The sequence below is a fragment of the Ambystoma mexicanum genome, chromosome 2q (genome assembly GCF_040938575.1).
Source record: "Ambystoma mexicanum isolate Mex_15411 chromosome 2q, UKY_AmexF1_1, whole genome shotgun sequence".
Lineage (NCBI taxonomy): Eukaryota > Metazoa > Chordata > Amphibia > Caudata > Ambystomatidae > Ambystoma > Ambystoma mexicanum.
Window position 1 is genome coordinate 320830770 of NC_090924.1, and position 17307 is coordinate 320848076.

The 17307-nt window shown below is 47.4% G+C and overlaps 1 protein-coding gene across 1 annotated transcript in view; it reads left to right on the top strand.

Moving 5' to 3' along the window:
• TBL3 (transducin beta like 3) overlaps positions 1–17307 on the top strand; it is a 412146-nt gene that overhangs the window by 255627 nt on the left and 139212 nt on the right. The window contains exon 16 of the mRNA XM_069647302.1: positions 13401–13471. Coding sequence (XP_069503403.1) covers positions 13401–13471 — 71 coding nt within the window. The remainder of the gene's footprint in view (positions 1–13400; positions 13472–17307) is intronic.

Below are 17307 nucleotides of genomic sequence, written 5' to 3' on the forward strand. Positions count from 1 at the left end.
TAGAATGGCAGCAGCAAGGTCAGTTAAACCAATTGGTAGACTTTTGCACGCATTCAGTTTCAAGAATAATAAATAAATACTAACTTAGTTACTTTCAAGAAGAGTGGAACACAATTCAAAGGTTAGTAAAAACTTCTACTTTTTAGAGGGGCAATAAGGAACGCGAAGGTAAGTAGTGACACTTTGATTCCTGAAACAGAATAAATTACAAAGTTACACACTAACACCTTTACAAGTAAGTACTTTGCAACACTTGTGTTTTCTAGTCAAAGGCCTTATACTTGAAAGTCCTTCCCTATTCTAAGGCATGAGTGCTCTCGGAGGCAGAAGAGGGACCCTAGTGGTCTAGGAGCCAAAAGATGGCAGGTCAGGATAGGGCTCTGATGCAGGATTACTCTTCAAACAAGTAAGTACAGACTTTAGAGTTAGTAGAAAGTGTTCAGGGACTTCGTAGAAGACTCCCTAGATGCGGTTTAGCGCTGGACCTTTGCAAACTGTATGGGCAAACTCTCAAACACACGAATCACTCACTCGGCTACACCTGAGCCACACAAGACGTTAGGTGAGTACTACCCTCAGCCACACAGTACCACAGCAGGGAAGAAGAACTTGCAGGCAGGTGCCTTCCTGATGTAGCAGCACAGGACCCCGCTTCTGGATTCTTGGTCGTGGTGAAGAAAGAACGCACACAGGATGGGAACTTGCAGCAGTCGACAGAAAAGTTTCCCAAAAAAGAATGATTTGGTGCTTCTCGTGGCTCTGTGGATTTGGTGCCCTTTTCAAGATGCCAGATAAAGAATGGTTGTCACAGAACTGATTTGCTTTGCAATTTTGGTCCTGCACTCTGGTGAGAGGACTTCAATGAGTGGAATCATGTTACTGGAGGTCCACCAAAGTTTTAACGAGAATTGGAATTCGGAAGACGGTGCACAGCACGAAGGGTCAAGGTCCCAGGTTATTGGCAGTTTGCAGCCCAGGAAGGTCAAAGCTGGTTGTGGGATGGCTCCAAATGTAGCTCTTTCCAAGACTGATGGGTCTCAGTCTGTAGGTCGGAGTTGTCTTTGACTCCTATGTTGTTTCAAATAATGGGTCAGCACAGGCAAAAGTTACACAGTAGGCTACTCCGGTCACTGGAAGTAGCTACAGCAGTCTTCTCCTCTTCATCGGATCTTCTGTTCCAGTGGTCGACTTGTCAACACTAAAATAGCAAAAAAAGAAATAAGCTACCATTCTAGCAGAAGGATGACCCTTCTGTGAATGTTGGACAATAATTGATGGGGTAACCCTGTGGGAGACTACACAGCCCTTGTCCTCTTGGTATTAGGTAACCCATCTATTGGTATAGGTCTCTACTACACAAGTTGGTAGTGTGACTGAGCAGCTAGACTTATCTCAAGAAGGGTAAATGTGAGCTGTAGAGCTGTAGCAATGACATCCACCAATACAAGTATCCAAATAACACTTACACTCAAGGTTTATAGCTCAAATAATTATATAACGGTCATTTTTAAATAAGCATTCTTTAAAAAGGGAAGTGTATGCAATAATCAAATATATACTTTAAATATTTTCACAGAATCAACACAAAGCTAGTAGATACTCTTTAGAGATGCTTCTAACACACTTCCTACACCCTGAGGTGACTTCACTAGCAGGACAGTAATTGCATTTATATATCACTAGTACACTTTGTAAATTCTGAGGTTGGTAGAAATTAAAGGTTAAAGGAAGGAAAAAGGTTAAACAGGTTCTCAAAGTATGTGAGCACTTTACATCTTCCAATGCAGTCTAGATAAAAACCTTTCCCAGCAATATTAGTTAAAAACCAATGTATCACCTATGAGGGACAGTAAAAATCAAAGTCAAATGGAATAGAGGAGTGTGCAGGGAGCCAGGACAGCCAAAGTCAATTGGAGCAAAGTCTATGGAGCTGAGGCCAATCAGGACTGGGTGCATTCAGGCATTCCAAAAGACAAAGGACAGGGGAGTTTCGAGAACCTCCCTCACTTCCTGCTCTTCCAGACACACTGGAGCCAGAGGCGGGTTTCAGTACTGAATCATGCCAAAGGCAAACAAAGGGCTCAAAACTGGCTTGGCGCGCAGAGTAAAACCTTAGTAAGACCTCACAAACAGAAAATGTGGAAAAAGAACACTGGGGCCATTTTTTACAAAATGGTCACCCATGGATGCTATACTGCGGCTAAGGATTCAGCCTGCGGTAGAAAAGCACAATGATAGGAAAATTAAACCACTGCCACCAGCCAGTTAAAGTAGTGAGGGGAACATAAAAAATGTTAAATGACTAGGTAGTAAAAGGGACTACTAAGTAAGAGAAAAGGTAAGTTAAGTAAATTTCACTTTACTATTCTTGGGAACAGAAGTTCACACAAGAAAAGGTATTTAAACCTCATGAGAAATCTAAAGGGTTTCTCTGTGATACAGCACTGAAGGCGCTGTGTGTCACAATACAAAAAGTAGATGCCTTTGGGGTTTGTCAGACTCCAAAAACAAAGGAAACATAAAATCCAAATCGGGTCAAAACAGATGAGAGAATGAGAAAAAGGGCTCACTCAAACCAGGGTTTAAAATTAAAAAGTCCTACAGTCCAGCAAATGAGCTGGGGGTCTCTAAGGTTGAAGGGAATTAGCACGGAAATGAGAATTCTCCCTAACCATGAATTACTGAGGCTGGTTTGACAGCCTGTAATATTACCACAAAAAGTAAGTATGTCCACTGCCACCAACCATCTCGGGTTTCGGGAGTATAGCTTAGGGGCAATGTGCTCACCTTGGAAACAAGACGACACAGAGCAACACAAGTTCGATCCTCGGGTCCGCGCTTAGAAACTTCTGGGTATTAAGCGCGTTATAAATAACATATCATAACCATAATAGTAAGCTTGTCACAGTAAACTTAATGTTACAGGAAAAGTGAGAAAGGGGATACCATGTATCTCCCCAGTACGCCTCATAAGGCGTGGTTTGCTGGTCTCAGTATATAAAAGGGAAAGGAATGACAATCCCTCTACCCTGAAGAACAGTAGTTCTTCAAAGTAAGTTAAGAGAAAATAAAAAGGGAAGCCGCAGGGGCAACCCAGCAACACTGCACATAAAGTGCTGAGTGCTGCAATAAATAAATGTAGATGCCCAAAAAGTCGTAGGAAAGGATATATTCAAAAATATACTAGGGAAAGTTGGCAAAATGACACCCATAAAAAGAGTAAAAGAAAGGGTGAGTGGGAGGGGAGGTTCCCACCTACTTCGGAACATGGAGAAAGAATCTACAAGTCCACCAAAAAGTGCTGGGGTCTCAGTGGTGGGAGATTTAGGATAGAAATGAAAATCTAACCTAGCAAGGACTGATCAGTTTCCCCATGACAAAATTAGCAAAAAGGTCAGGGAAGTGAAGTTGAAGGCTTCACTTCTCTCTAAAATGTCAGAACAGGTTCAAAAACAAAAGCAAAACGTTTGGCGGTCCATAGACTATGGAGGGAACGCTGCCTAAAGGAGAAATCTGTCCTTGCATCCAGTCATACACTTGCACGACCCCATCTCAGCAAATTTGATGGGCACTGCCATAAAGGCAGGTTGAGTCCAGATGATGCAACTCATGGATGTAGTTCATTGCTTAACAGAAATGTGGGCAAATTCAAAAATGAGGGGGTAAGAAGCTTAATTTAGTTTAACATTTATAACTCGCTAAACACCCCTAGGCCTCAAAGCACACAAAGCCAAACAAAGTTCTCTTCATGCAACCTCCTTGACTCCACCCTCCAACAGTCTCTCCGTATCTATCCCCGGTGTCACTCGGTCTCTTGGTACAAGTTTAGACTGCTTATAGGGATGCTTTCATGGATTCCGGCGGGCTCTGCCTGTTGCACCAGGATAGTAAGCATCCATGAGGTGGAAAAAGTACTTGTTTTGCAGGATCAAGTACTGTTTGAACAGAGCCCACAGCAATTGCTTGAAGTGAGTACACTGCGCGGGCGATATGTCCCTGGGTAGGTGCTACTCTGGCCCTGGGACCCGATTCTGATAACCATTCCCAGCTTTACCCTCTTCTCAAGGTTGACCAGTATATCTTCCCGACTCGGGTGCTATTAGTGATTTCCTCAAGCTCACCAGGATTTCCAGGTGGTAGATGTGACCAAACAGCCCATTTCGAGGGGATTGGGTCCTCCGACGTATTCCATATCTATGACGGGTAATGTCCACAGCTGTGCTGCTTCGGAAAATTTTCTGTGTCCTGCGTCGATGACGTCGGTGCGCCGTCCCAGAGGACCTCCTCCGACGGCCGACGTCACCCGATGTGATAAATAGGATGCACGACGCCCATAGCCTCAGTTCCGTTTTTTCCACGAACGTGTTCGCTACGTGAATCTCGGTATGCCTCGACTCTTTGGAGTTTGTTTGTATTCTTCTCGGTTCTTTGAACCTGTTCGGTTTTTGTGAAAACCTGTTCGTGACAATGTCTACCTCATCTTCAACCCCGCGTCCGGGCTTCAAGAAATGCGGGGACTGTGGGTCCAAGATGTCGGTAACGGACTCGCACAACGCCTGCCTCTGGTGCCTCGGGGAGGTCCACGACACGGACAACTGTCGACTGCCAGTCGCTCACGGCCAAGGGCTTGCGGGAGCGCAAGAAGAAGTTATCAGTAGGTAGGGTGTCTAAGCCCAGGAAGTCGGGGTCTGCGGGGCTTTCAACAGATGATTCGAGAGGTGACTCTCCGCGTCATCGTCGGAGGTCCAGTGACTCTCCTTCCAGGAGTCGGTCTCGCCACTCCTCTGCCTCTTCGAGGAATTCCCGGAAGCGCCGGCCTCGGTCGCCTTCCTCGTCCTCTTCCGAGCACTCCGCCCGTCGGCGGGTCGCTTATCCCACCATGCAAGCGACACCGGAGGAATGGGCTTCCTTCGGGAAGAAGATGTTGGCGATTCTTGAATCCGTCCGCGCCTCCGAGTGGGGTCGGTCGTGATCGGTCGAGAGACACCGCTCGCACGCCTTCGGGCTCGGGTGGTCGGCACGGTTCGTGGGAGAGGTCCCGCTCGGACAAGGGTAACCGTTCTCGCCATGTCCGTTCCAGGTCCCGGTCCTTGACGCGCTCGAGACCGCATGATCCTGTGCCGTCTTCGAGGAAGACGTCAACGCCTGTGGTGCCGAGGTCGTCGACGACCACTCTCGAGGCTCTGCTTTCGAGGGGGTCGTCGGCGCCTAGGTCGTCGAAGGACACGCTCGGAGCCCTGGCCGCCGCCGGTGCTGGCGGCGCTGCGGCTGACGTCGACACCGATTCTCTCGACGCCGGCACCGACTCGTTCGGCGCCCTCGACGCCTTTCGAGGTGGTGGTGTCAGAGGGGCCCCGTGGCACGGGTGTAGCCCCTAGAAGGTCTCTGGCTAAGGTCAGGCATAGCTTTGGTCCCCGGGTGTCTTCCTCTCACCACCTGGAGTACATTTCAGAGGGTGATGAGGGCTCTGATGAGCTTTTCTCGGGCCATAGCCAATTTGATGACCTGAGGCAGTCACTGCATGATGCCAGTGGACTGGACACCTCTCCGGAGGTGGAGTTTGTAGGCTGGAGCCTGGCACTCATGCCGATTCTTCGTACCGACGCATTATGTCTCGGGTCACCGAGTACTTGTTCAGGATGATCTCACGGACATCCTTTATCTTGGTCCCCCCACTGACCCGGTACTGCTGTTTCATATGGCTCTGCAGAGAAGGGTGGCGGCGGCTTGGACAGCTCCGGAGAGTCTCCCGGCAGTGGGCAAGTCTTTGTCGCGAAAATACCGTCCAACCAGTAGCGACCCCTGCTACTTGTCCAGGCACCCCACTCCGGAGAGTTTGGTGGTGCACGCGGCTACGGCCCCGGCAAATCAGGCGTCGTATCCTACCATCCCTCCGGATAGGGACGACAAACGTTTTGATGGCTGGGCGAAGAATGTGTTTTCTTCAGGGGGTATGGCGCTTCAGGCGGCCAACTCCATATGTGCCTTGTCTCGTTTCACACACACTCTGTGGAACTGTGTTGCATTAGCGGCTGAACATATTCCCGAAGGGGACAAATGGGATGATTTCCTTGCTATGGTTCAGGATGGCAAGGATGCCATGTGTGAGGTCGTTCAGTCGGGTTTGGACATGGCAGATTGTGGAAGTCGGGGTTAGCTCCTGATGTGCAGTTCCGGCTCCTCAACATTCCCTTTGACGGTGAACATCTTTTTGGCCGCAAGGCTGACGAGAGCCATGAGAGGTTGCAGACCTCCAAAGCTGCAGCGAAGTCGTTGGGCGATGCAGTTTGACAACCTCTGCCTTTTCGTCCTAGGACACAACAATGGAGGGGTGGTTCCATTCGCTATTACTCGTCCTTCAGTAAAGCGAGAGGAGCTGTCAGTCAAAGGGGTCACCATAAGAGTGCCAGAGGTGGAAAACAGGGTACTCGAGGTGCCAAGGCCGCTCGGGCAGTTGCCTCTCTGCCCTCAGGAAACGCTGCAGCCGCTACCACTCAGTCATGAGGCCAGGTCCCATGGTTCGCCGGTTGGGGGGGGGGGGAGGCTGGTGCAGCATCTTGTAGAGTGGCGTGCCATTATTTCAGATGTGTGGGGTCTGGAGATCATTACCCACGGCTACTGTCTTCCCTTTCGGCAGAGGCCTCACGACAATCCACCTGGGAACCTCTCTTTGAAGAGTCCGGATCCGCTCCTTGCACAGGAAATTCAAGCCCTGCTGGAGAAAGGCGCCATAGAACTGGTGCCTGTAGCGGAGAGGAACAAGGGATGGTATTCCCCTTATTTCTTGATTTCGAAGAAAGACGGGGGATTGAGACCCATCATGGACTTGCGCGGTTTGAACAAACTCCTCAGGAAGGACAAGTTCAAGATAGTTACTCTCTCTCAAGTACTCCAGGCCCTTCAACTTAGGACTGGTTGGTGTCTCTTGACCTCAAGGACGCTTACTTCAATGTGCCGATCCATCCCAAGCACAAGAAGTACCTGAGTTTCGCGGTTGGCGACTCGCACTTTCAGTTTCGGGTCCTGCCGTTCGGATTGACCTCTGCCCCGAGGGTTTTCACCAAGCTCATGGTTGTGGTGGCAGTGCATCTCAGCAAGTCCTGGATCATCTGTCCGTCACCTGCCACTCCCTTCACAAGCTGGGCTTCTCCCTCAATTTAAAGAAGTCCATTTGATGCCAACACAGCGGCTCCAGTACATCGGAGCAGTGCTCGACACATCCCTGGGGCTGTTTTACTCCCCAGATGAGGGCTCTTCACATTCAGCAGATGGTGCACAAGTTTCAACTTGCCCAGACGCTCCCGGCGTTCGAGTTCTTGAGGTTGCTCGGCCACATGGCATCCTGCATTCTTCTGGTGCCAGAGGCTCGTCTGCGGATGAGATCTTTGCAGTGGACACTCAAGATGCAGTGGTCGCAATCTTCCGGCAGGATGTCGGACCATGTTCAGGTGCCGCCCTCGGTCGCCCAGGACCTTCTGTGGTGGGCCGTTGACGGCAATCTGATGAAGGGGGCCCCGTTTTGGCTTCCCTGGCCGGAGGTGACGATTGTGACGGACGCATCCCTCACGGGATGGGGAGCTCATGCCAACGAGTTGACAGTCAGCAGTTGTTGGTCTCCGTCGGAGTCCAGACTCCATATCAATCTGTTGGAGCTGAGGGCCGTCAGGCTAGCCCTGAAGGCTTTTCTGCCGACTGTGCGAGGAAAGAGTGTCCTGATCCTAACGGACAACATGGTGGCAATGCACTACCTCAACAAAAAGGGGGGGGGGCATGGTCACTTCCTCTGTGCAGGGAGGCGATGCAGCTAGAGTTCTGGGCCATCCAGTAGGAAGTTTCGATCTCGGCTGTTCATCTGGCCGGGGACGACGAGACGGCGGACGCTCTGAGCAGGCAGAGCACGATCTCTCACTAGTGGGAGCTGGCTCAGGAGATTCTCCTGGAGATCTTCGCCCTTTGGGGGACCCCTCAAGTGGATCTCTTCGCCTCCAGTGTCAACCGGAAGTGCGAAAGGTTTTGCTTGCGGGAATTTCCTCCAAAAGGAGCCTTAGGAGATGCTTTCGTGGTGGAGTGGTCGTTCCCACTGCTGTACGCGTTTCCTCCAGTCCCCGTCATCCCGCAAGTACTGCGGAGGTTACGGAGGTTTGGTTCCCGGATGATCCTCATTGCTCCGGCGTGGGCTCAGAGGACGTGGTACCCGGACCTTCTTGACTTGTCCATCTGCCCTCTGCGTCGTCTTCCCTACCGAAACGATCTGCTCTCACGGTAGGGGGGGGGTCAGGTTCTCCATCCAGAGGTCAGATCCCTCAACCTTCACGCTTGGCTTCTGAAAGGTTGAGGTATAAGGATTAGGACCTCCCTGAAGACGTGTTGGAGGTGTTGCTCTCGGCCAGGCGCCTGGCAACAAAGTCTCTGTACCGTTGCCGTTGGCGTAAGTTCTGCGACTGGTGCAGAGTTAAGAATGTGGATCCTTTTGAGTGTGACATTCCCATGGTTCTGTCTTTTTTGCTTTCCTTGGCCCACAGGGGCTTGCAAGTGGGTACTATTAAAGGTTACCTGGCGGCGCTGTCCATATTAAAGCGCTGGTCTGAAGAATGTTCCTATTTTAAGATTCCTTTAATTTCGCAGTTTTTAAAAGGGCTCACTAATGTGTTTCCTCCGTCACCTTTTCTGGTGCCCGGTTGGGATTTGAACCTTGTTCTTAAGTTTCTTATGGGTGCTCCGTTTGAGCCTTTCCATTCTTGCCCTTTGAGACTGTTAACTCTTAAAACTGTGTTTTTGGTTGCGGTTACTTCCGCTCGCAGAGTGAGTGAGTTACAGGCACTTTCAGTTAAGCCACCCTTCACTGTGTTTCATAAGGACAGGGTTGTCCTTCGAGTTCGTCCTTGCTTTCTTCCGAAGGTGGTTTCGGAGTTTCATTTGAGCCAGAAGGTGACGTTCTATCCTCCTCCACATCCTGGTAAGGAAGAGGGGAGGCTCCATAGGCTTGATCCTAGGAGAGCGTTGAGCTTTTATATTTCGCGCATGTCCCTGGTCAGAGTGGACAATCAACTTTTCATTGGTTACGCTGGAAAGCGTTTGGGACAAGCTGTGACGAAACAGACTTCGTCTCGTTGGATTATTTTAGCTATCTCCGAGTGTTACCGCTTGGCGGGTAAGGACCCTCCGGCTGGCTTGCGGGCCCATTCTACCAGGGGAATGGCTGCGTCTACTGCCCTACAGAGGGGTGTTCCTATTTGTCACATCTGTGATGCAGCCACCTGGGCTTCGGTACATACTTTTGTACGTCACTACTCCCTCGATTCCATCCGAGGGCAAGATCTGGCCTTTGGCAAGGCAGTCCTTTATTCCGCAATTTGATTGGGCATGCTAAATTTGTGTTCTAAATTCTTTTCCCACCTCCTTGATTGGTACTGCTTTGGGTGTCTGTCATAGATATGGAATACGTCGGAGGACCCAATCCCCTCAAAGAACAAGTTACTCTCTTACCTGGTAACGTTCTTTCGATGGGATGGTCCGACGACGTATTCCATATCGCTCCCTCCCTATCGTCCCCGCTGCAGAATTTCTTATGCGATTGCAGTTTGCGTTCCGCAAGGCCTTGTGTCTCTGACTGGCAGAACACTGGTGTCACACGTTTTGGGGAAAAAACTACAACTGAGGCTACGGGCGTCGTGCGTCCTATTTATCACATCGGGTGACGTCGGCCGTCGGAGGAGGTCCTCGGGGACGGCGCATCGATTTCATCGACGCAGGATGCAGACACCGAAAGTTTTCCGAAGCAGCACAGCTGTGGACATTGCCTGTCATAGATATGGAATACGTTGTCGGACCATCCCATCGAAAGAACGTTACCAGGTAAGAGAGTAACATGTTCATCTAACTCGAAAGCGGTGGAGTGGAGTGTTTCACTGGAACAGCACACACATTTTGTTAATACCAAAAGGGGGAAGATCCACACTCTATATTTGTATAAAAATATCTTTATTTTAAGAAAAAGACAACCGAAAAATAGTTCTCTAGAAAGGTCTCAATGTATCAATTATGTGTCGGTTTGGAACAAGTTTTACAGTCCAGTCCTTCCTGAGCGCATAACTTTGTACCCACGTCAAAGACAGATTTCGTAATACCATCTCTAAAGCCGCCCACCCCCACCCCCCATAACGTGAGTCGGCGTCTGCTGGAACCAGGAAGTTGCCGCAGAGGAGAGCAGGCTTTAGAGATGTTAAGTGTGTGAGAGGGCCACAGGGTTTCAGGGGTGTATGCAAGGGCTGATTGTGATGGGTAGGGCAGGATTATACTAATGGTGCATGCTCAAGGGGAGGTGGGGTGGATGGGGGGGAACCTTATGGGGTTCGCAGGATCCCGCTGGGGCGAATTGGAGGTTTGAGGGGGGTGAAACTGCTCGATGTCTGCACAATCCCGCCTGTTGAAGGCTGCTCCAAGGTGGCTGGGAAAAAAGGTGGTCTTTTTTGGGAGCAACCGTCAACTGGTGGTTTTATGACTTAGAACTGGAAAATAATGTAGTGAATTGACAGGAGTTGAGACAGTTTCTACTCTGTAGGATGAAGATCAAACCATCAGCAGTCGTTTTCAGGCATCTGTTATCTCTGTAGCTAGTGCCTTCTCAAACCAGCTTAGAGGGCATTAAAGTAGTTTAGATTTCCATTGATCAATGCGCCCAACTCTGAGACCCAGCTAGAGACTAGTATATACATTTGGCAAACGTCAGCGCAGTAAATATAAAGGTTAGTAGATGCTTCTTGAAATCTCTCAGGAATTGCCAGTGGTGGTAAAGGTGTTAACAGAGAAAATACCTTATTGATGACAGACACAGAGCCTAGATTGTGTTTATAAAAGGCATATGCGTAGAAAACTAAATAGTTCTTGTGGTCCTAATATGGTACATTTTGCATCACCCCGTTCTGGCTTTTGGTGTTTATCTGATCTAAAATCAATTTGTTGTTATTTACTGTTGCTGCACTGGCTCATACCTGCAGCACCACCATCACCAGGGCTCCAGGAGACCGAGATTTAACCCCTAACTCTTTTATTTGCGGTGTTAGGGAGAATTCTCAGAAATGTGCAAATTCCCTCCACCTTGGAGACCCCAGCAACTTTGCTGCATTTTGAGGACTTGATTTTTTTTTTCTTACGTGGAGAGAGTGAGACCCTTTTTCCCCACTCTCTCATGTATTTTAATGTGATTTTGTACACTGTGTTTCTTTAGGTTGTGGAGTCTGACAAACTCCATAGGCATCATCTTTTACATTGTGACACACAGCACCTTCAGTGCAGTGGCCCAGGGAAGTCTTTTAGATTTCCCCAATGTTTAAATACATTCTCTTGGATAAACTACTGTTTCCAAGAGCAGTAAAGTGAAATTGACTTTACTTACGTTTGTAACTTTCTAGACCTGTGCTGGAGGGGTTACCTACTATCCCCTTTGTCTAGCTTCTCATGTAACATTTTTTATTTGACCCTTTCCTCACTGAATGGCTGGTGCCAGTGATTTTGTTTTAACTACCGTGGTGTGCATTTACCGTGGACTACGTTCACAGCTGCAGTAAAGCCCCCAAGGATGCCATTTTTGTCAAAATGGCCCCAGTCTTCTTTTTTCACCACTTCTTGGTGGAAAGGTCCTTCTTGAGATTTACTCTGTGCGCCAAACCAGGTTTGGTCCCACTGTTCTCTTTGCCATTGGTGCGATTCACGATTGAAACCTGTCTCTGGCTCCAGGGTGTCTGGGGTAGGCAGGAAGTGAGGGAGGTGCCCGAAACTCCCTGTGCTTAGTCTCCTAGGAGAACCAAATGCACTCTGTGGTGATTGGCCGTCTGTCTGTCCGGCAAGGACAGCCACCCTGCTGGGTGACTGACAGCTAGGCTGGAATTAATGGGAGAGAAGTGAATAAAAGGCGAGGCTTTTGGGTTGGAAGGCACAGACGACCACTGGACGAAGGAACCGAAGAAGAACTTGAAGAGGTTGCCTGCTGCAACTCCTGGACCAGTGGTTTGCCCGGTGAAGCCCTGCTGCAGTGCCGAAACGCCATGTTCACATCGACAGAGAAGCCTCTGCAAGGACGACTTCTCCCCTTGATTTGGTGGGACCAATCAACTCCAAAGTAAGCCACCTGGACATCCATCTCAGAGCTGGTTGAATTTCCACACAGTTGCTGCTGGAAACCGTATAGCCAGGGAGAGGAACACCAGATTGTGTGCATTGCTTTTATGCTGGCCAAGAGCTCCAGGAAGATCCTCTGGACTCCCAGGAAGCAGGACTGACCGAGCATGAACCCCCTCAACAGAGTGCGGGACCCCAGAAGCAAGGAAAGTCCATCTCAACAGCCAGGAACCGCAGTGTTGCTATTTGTGGTAGACACGAGGAGCTGAAACACTGAACAACCACTGAAAGTGAAGTTTGCCGGTTACGAGTTTTTACCGTCCCAGTGCATTGCAGGAGTCCCCCGATATCCTCCCTCTTGTTCCTACAACTGAGGCCCAGGAACAGTGAGACTTGCAGAGCTTCACAGGAACATGAGTCATCTGCTGCATCTTTTCTTAATTTTAAAGGTACTGTACAAAGTGTGAGAGAACTTACCTCTTGCTGTAGAGTTGCTTGCATCTTCTACCACTCGCAAGTCTAATCGGCTTGTGGCCCTACATTTGATTCTTCTTTTCTTCACAGACTTCTAAAACATTGTGCAAATACTTTTCCATTTACCTACCAGAGGTGCTTCATCCTGTATAAGACTTTTGCCCATTGACTTTGTCTTAGCCTATTGTACTGAATGACTCTTTCTGGGGGGATCCAAAAGTATTTGCCTGCTTAAGAATATTTGTGGTCTCTTGTATGTTCTAAATAATCTTTTCCTTTTGACTTATTACCATATGATTCTAAATGCAACAGTGATATATTAATGTCCCTAGCAATTGAAGTCACCTGAGGGTGTAGGTAGTGTCTGTGGGACATCCCAAAAGGGTATCTACTGCTTTAGAGACAATAAAGAGTGTGTATTTCATGAAGTGTATTTGGGTGTTACTATTCTATTGCTCCCTTCTGAAGAAGGCTTATTGTAACTGATAAATTAATAATTGTTTATTCAAGAAAGAGTTTAAGTTTATTTGAATACTTGTAACTGTACATCTCTGTGTAACTCCACTCTTATTGACACCTCTTGAGATAAGCCTGGCTGTTCAACACGCTACCAAAACTGTGTAGTACAAGCTTATACCAAAGGTTGGGTTTCCTATACCTGTAGTCGGAGTTGTTTGTAGTGTTCCCAGAGGGCATTGCATACAAACATTGCCTAACACGGTGCCAGAGGCCCAAAGGGACGTGTTTCTTGATGGTGGTTCTATTCATGCCGAAAAATGTCTTCAATGTGCTTGTTTTATCTTTTTCAGACCTTTGAGGGTCATGATGCATCTGTCCTGAAGGCTGTCTTTGTTAGTCGGGGCACTCAACTGCTGACAAGGTAATTTGGGACGTGCTTCGATGTTCTCTTCATTAACAATGATGCCTCCAGCATAATTTGTGAGAATAGTGGAAGGGTGAACAGATGTGGGTGTTTGATGCTCAAGCCATATACTAAGGTGATTTAGTAGGTATCTCTTTCTTGTCGCACCTCCAGAATGTTAGATGGAGGAAAGGGTAGTGCATTGATTTTCAGGCAATAAATAAATTCAGCAAATATCTGTGCATGTCCATCTGCCTTCCTCAAATGAGTGATTTAAAAGCATAACAATGATACATCTCCCTAACAGTTTTGTAGGGAGAAACACTCCTTCTCAAAATGTTTATAGGTGTGGATTCCTGCCATGTGTGATTTAAATGGCTCTAACTGAATGCTTGTGTTTCGTGTTTCCCAAGTGAAACGAGAAGATCTTGTCCAGAGAGCATACCAATGGAATACACTTGTGCTCCAGAGACCATTAGCAAAATCTCAGCCATTTGCTTTTGCACTTTTGTATGGCCGAAATGCAACTTGCAAAATGTTCAGATTGTCATTCCTCAAACTATGCGAGTGAATCACATTCTTATCCAACAGGAAGCATAGCTGAGAGATTGAGGGCATGCATGGTGAACAAGGCTGCTTTGGCTTGAAATAAGCTATTACCTGTGTATATCCGGACTGCTCGTGTAGCAGATGGGTGAAGCAGATTTGAGCACCGGGTCTAAGTTAGTCATGTGTGTAATAGTAACCAATATACTGTGCTTCCTCTAAACATTTTCTATGATTAAGTGGATGAGAGGGAGCAGCGTAAACACAAAAGTGCCATCACAGGCCCCTTCAGCAGGAGCCTTGCTACAGAGACTGCATTTGGAGTTTTATTGGGTCCCAAATAAGTCTAATAATGGGACTACCCATTTCCTCAAGATGTCCTCAATACTTTTTGATGGAGCTCCAACATGGTTACTAGTGTTTCCAACAAAGTTTTTCCATTGAGGGTTCGTTGGTTCGAATCCTTTCCATTGAAATATGTTCCATTGAATTGCCATACATAAAGTGCAAAGTGTTTATGCATCGAAACCCTTTCATCTAATAGGGTTTCGTTATATAAACACTTTACATTTTTTGCAAGGAAATTCGATGAAACATGCATAACGTTATAACGTTACAGGGAGCAGTCCAGTGCAGAAATCTACAATGTATTTCAACACTGTACAGCACCCTCTAACTTGTGGTGTTTATTGGGGGGGTCCTCCTCCCCGCCCCCCATACCGTCAGGGGTCTCCCCCATCCCCTGTTTTCAAAATTGAACCCTTTCCTCAACCCATTGAATTTCCAACCCAAACATCCATACATTTATTTTAAAGGTATGTTTGAGTTGGAAATTCAATGAAAAATCATTCAATGAATGCTTTACGATGGAAAAGCATTTCATTGAATGAATTTCAATGAATGATTCCATGGAAAAATTTTCGATGGAAAGACTGCATACCGGAGTCCTGCTGCCCATTATCAGTGCATTGTCGTGGAAAGGCTGAATTCATCCAAGTCTTTGCTGAACTTTCAAGGACACTTCAGAGACACAATCCAACTCATCCATGTCCCCTCAACAGAGTGCAGGACTTCAGGAACCAAAGAAGAATGACCGGGCAAATCGCGTCCTATGTTGATACTGCAGAAAAGGTGCCAAAACTGCAGCGTGACCAGAGAAGTTGATGAAAGCCGTCCTCCCTCGAGACTGCTGCTGAGAGATCCCATCCATTGCCCTGCCTTTCATCATCAGACCAAGGAATCCGGAGGTTTGGTCCAGAGCTGCAACATCAAGAAGCATCCAGCCACAAATGTTTTCTTCTAACCAAAGTTACTTGGTGAAAAGGGTATTGCTTACCTTATTCCAGAAAGTCGCTCCAGAGCATTGAAATGCTTGTAGCTGCTGCTTGTGTCCCCTTAGCAAGTCCTTTAACAGGGTGTCCGACATTGGTTAACCCTTCTTGCATTTTGTATCCTAGAGATTAGAAAGTATACACAGGAACTTTTGACTTCTGTTGCTTTACACCCCTTTGGGGTGGGGCCAAGCCTGATTTGCATATGGTCTTTCCCCTTCTGTAATGGCTTGGCAGGCGAAGAACGATGGTCTGGAGGGTTGCCCCGAGCAATGCCAGTGGTTAAGATTCAGTCTAAACCTTCCAGCCATCACCTCTTTGTTTTTGCTTTACAAGAGTTTAGGCCTCTCCGAACTTCCTTTTAGCTAGGGTTGTGTTTTGGACTTCAAAAGACTTGGTGTGCGAAGAAACTGCCTCTAGAACCTTAGGCAAGGCTAGTATAACAGCAAGCAACTATTTTCCTTCCTAAAAATTGCTATCTTGTATGTCTTTGGTTACTTAATTTAATTACTGTATTACATTGTGGGTGCGTCTTATTACCGATAATACGGTAGACCTGTCAAACTCCTGTAACAATTGCAAGCGTTCAGCGACTCCCATTTAAGAAGTGGCCTTTTGAAAGTATCTAAAAGTATACCTATCTGTTTTGGTTTATTGTACCAAGTATTTAACAGGGACTCTTATGCAAGTATAATCTATATTTTAATATGAATGTATGTGTGTTGGGTAAATATTTGGGGTAGTACCCTTCAGGAGCACTACAACAATCTCAGCCTCCTGGCAATAGGACCCAACCTTTGGTATACGTCTGACCTACACAGGTTGGTAGTGTGGTAGAGCAGCCAGGCTTATCTCAAGAGGGGTCAATGTGAGCTGTAGAGTGGTTACACAAATATTCACAGTGACAAGTGTTCAAACAAACCCTTAAACAAGGTTTCTTGATAAAACAATTATTTATTTACCGGTTAGTTGATTAGGCCTTCTTCAGAAGGGAGCAATATAATAGCAACACACACATACCTTTAAAAATACACACTCTTAGTTCCTAAATCAGCAAATGCCCATTTGGGATGCCACACAGACACTTTCTACACCCTCAGGTGACATCAATAGTTAGGACACTGTGGACATTGATGTTAATGTTAAAGGACATTTGTACCGCGCACTATCACCACCGAAGTGGTCCCCTGGCGCTTTGATCTGTTACTGTTAGCATTTAGAATAGCACTGAGATGTGTTAAAGAAAGGGTTATTAGAACAAACAAGAGATCACAAATATTCTTAAGCAGGCAAATACTTTTCAACCCTCCCCAGTGTCGGAGGAGAGAAGAGTCTTTCAGTGAAAAAGGCTAGCCCAAAGTCAATAGCCAAAAGTCTATGTAGCTGAAGCACTTCTTGTATGTAAGTAAGAAAAGTCTTTGCACACTGTTTTAGAAGTCTTTAGTGAAGAAGAAGAATCAATGTAGGGCCACAAGCTATTAGGCTTGTGAAGAGTAGAAGCAAATCTACAACAAGAGGTAAGTTCTCTTAGACTTTACAGTACCTTTAGTTAGAAGAAAATGCAGCAGACTTTTGTTCCTGTGCAGCTCTGCAGATCCTGGTGTTCCTGGGCCTCAGTCGTGGGGACAATAGGGAGGACTTCTGGGAACTGCTGCACTGCAATGGGACGGTTACCGACAGCAAACGGCAATCTTCAAACTAGTGGCAATTCAGTGTTTCAGCTCCTCGCGTGTACCGCAAGCAGCACCACGTGGTTCCTGGCTGTCGAAATGAGCTTTCCTTGCATCTGGGGTCCAGCACTCTGTTGAGGTGGCTCTGGCTCGTTCAGTCCTGCTTCCTGGGAGTCCGGAGGATCTTCCTTGAGCTCTTGGCCAGCTTAAAAGCTACGCACACAAACTGGTGTTCCTCTCCCTGGTAGTTTTGGTTTCCAGCAGCAACTTTGTGGAAATTCAAACAGCTCTGAGAAGGCTGTCCAGG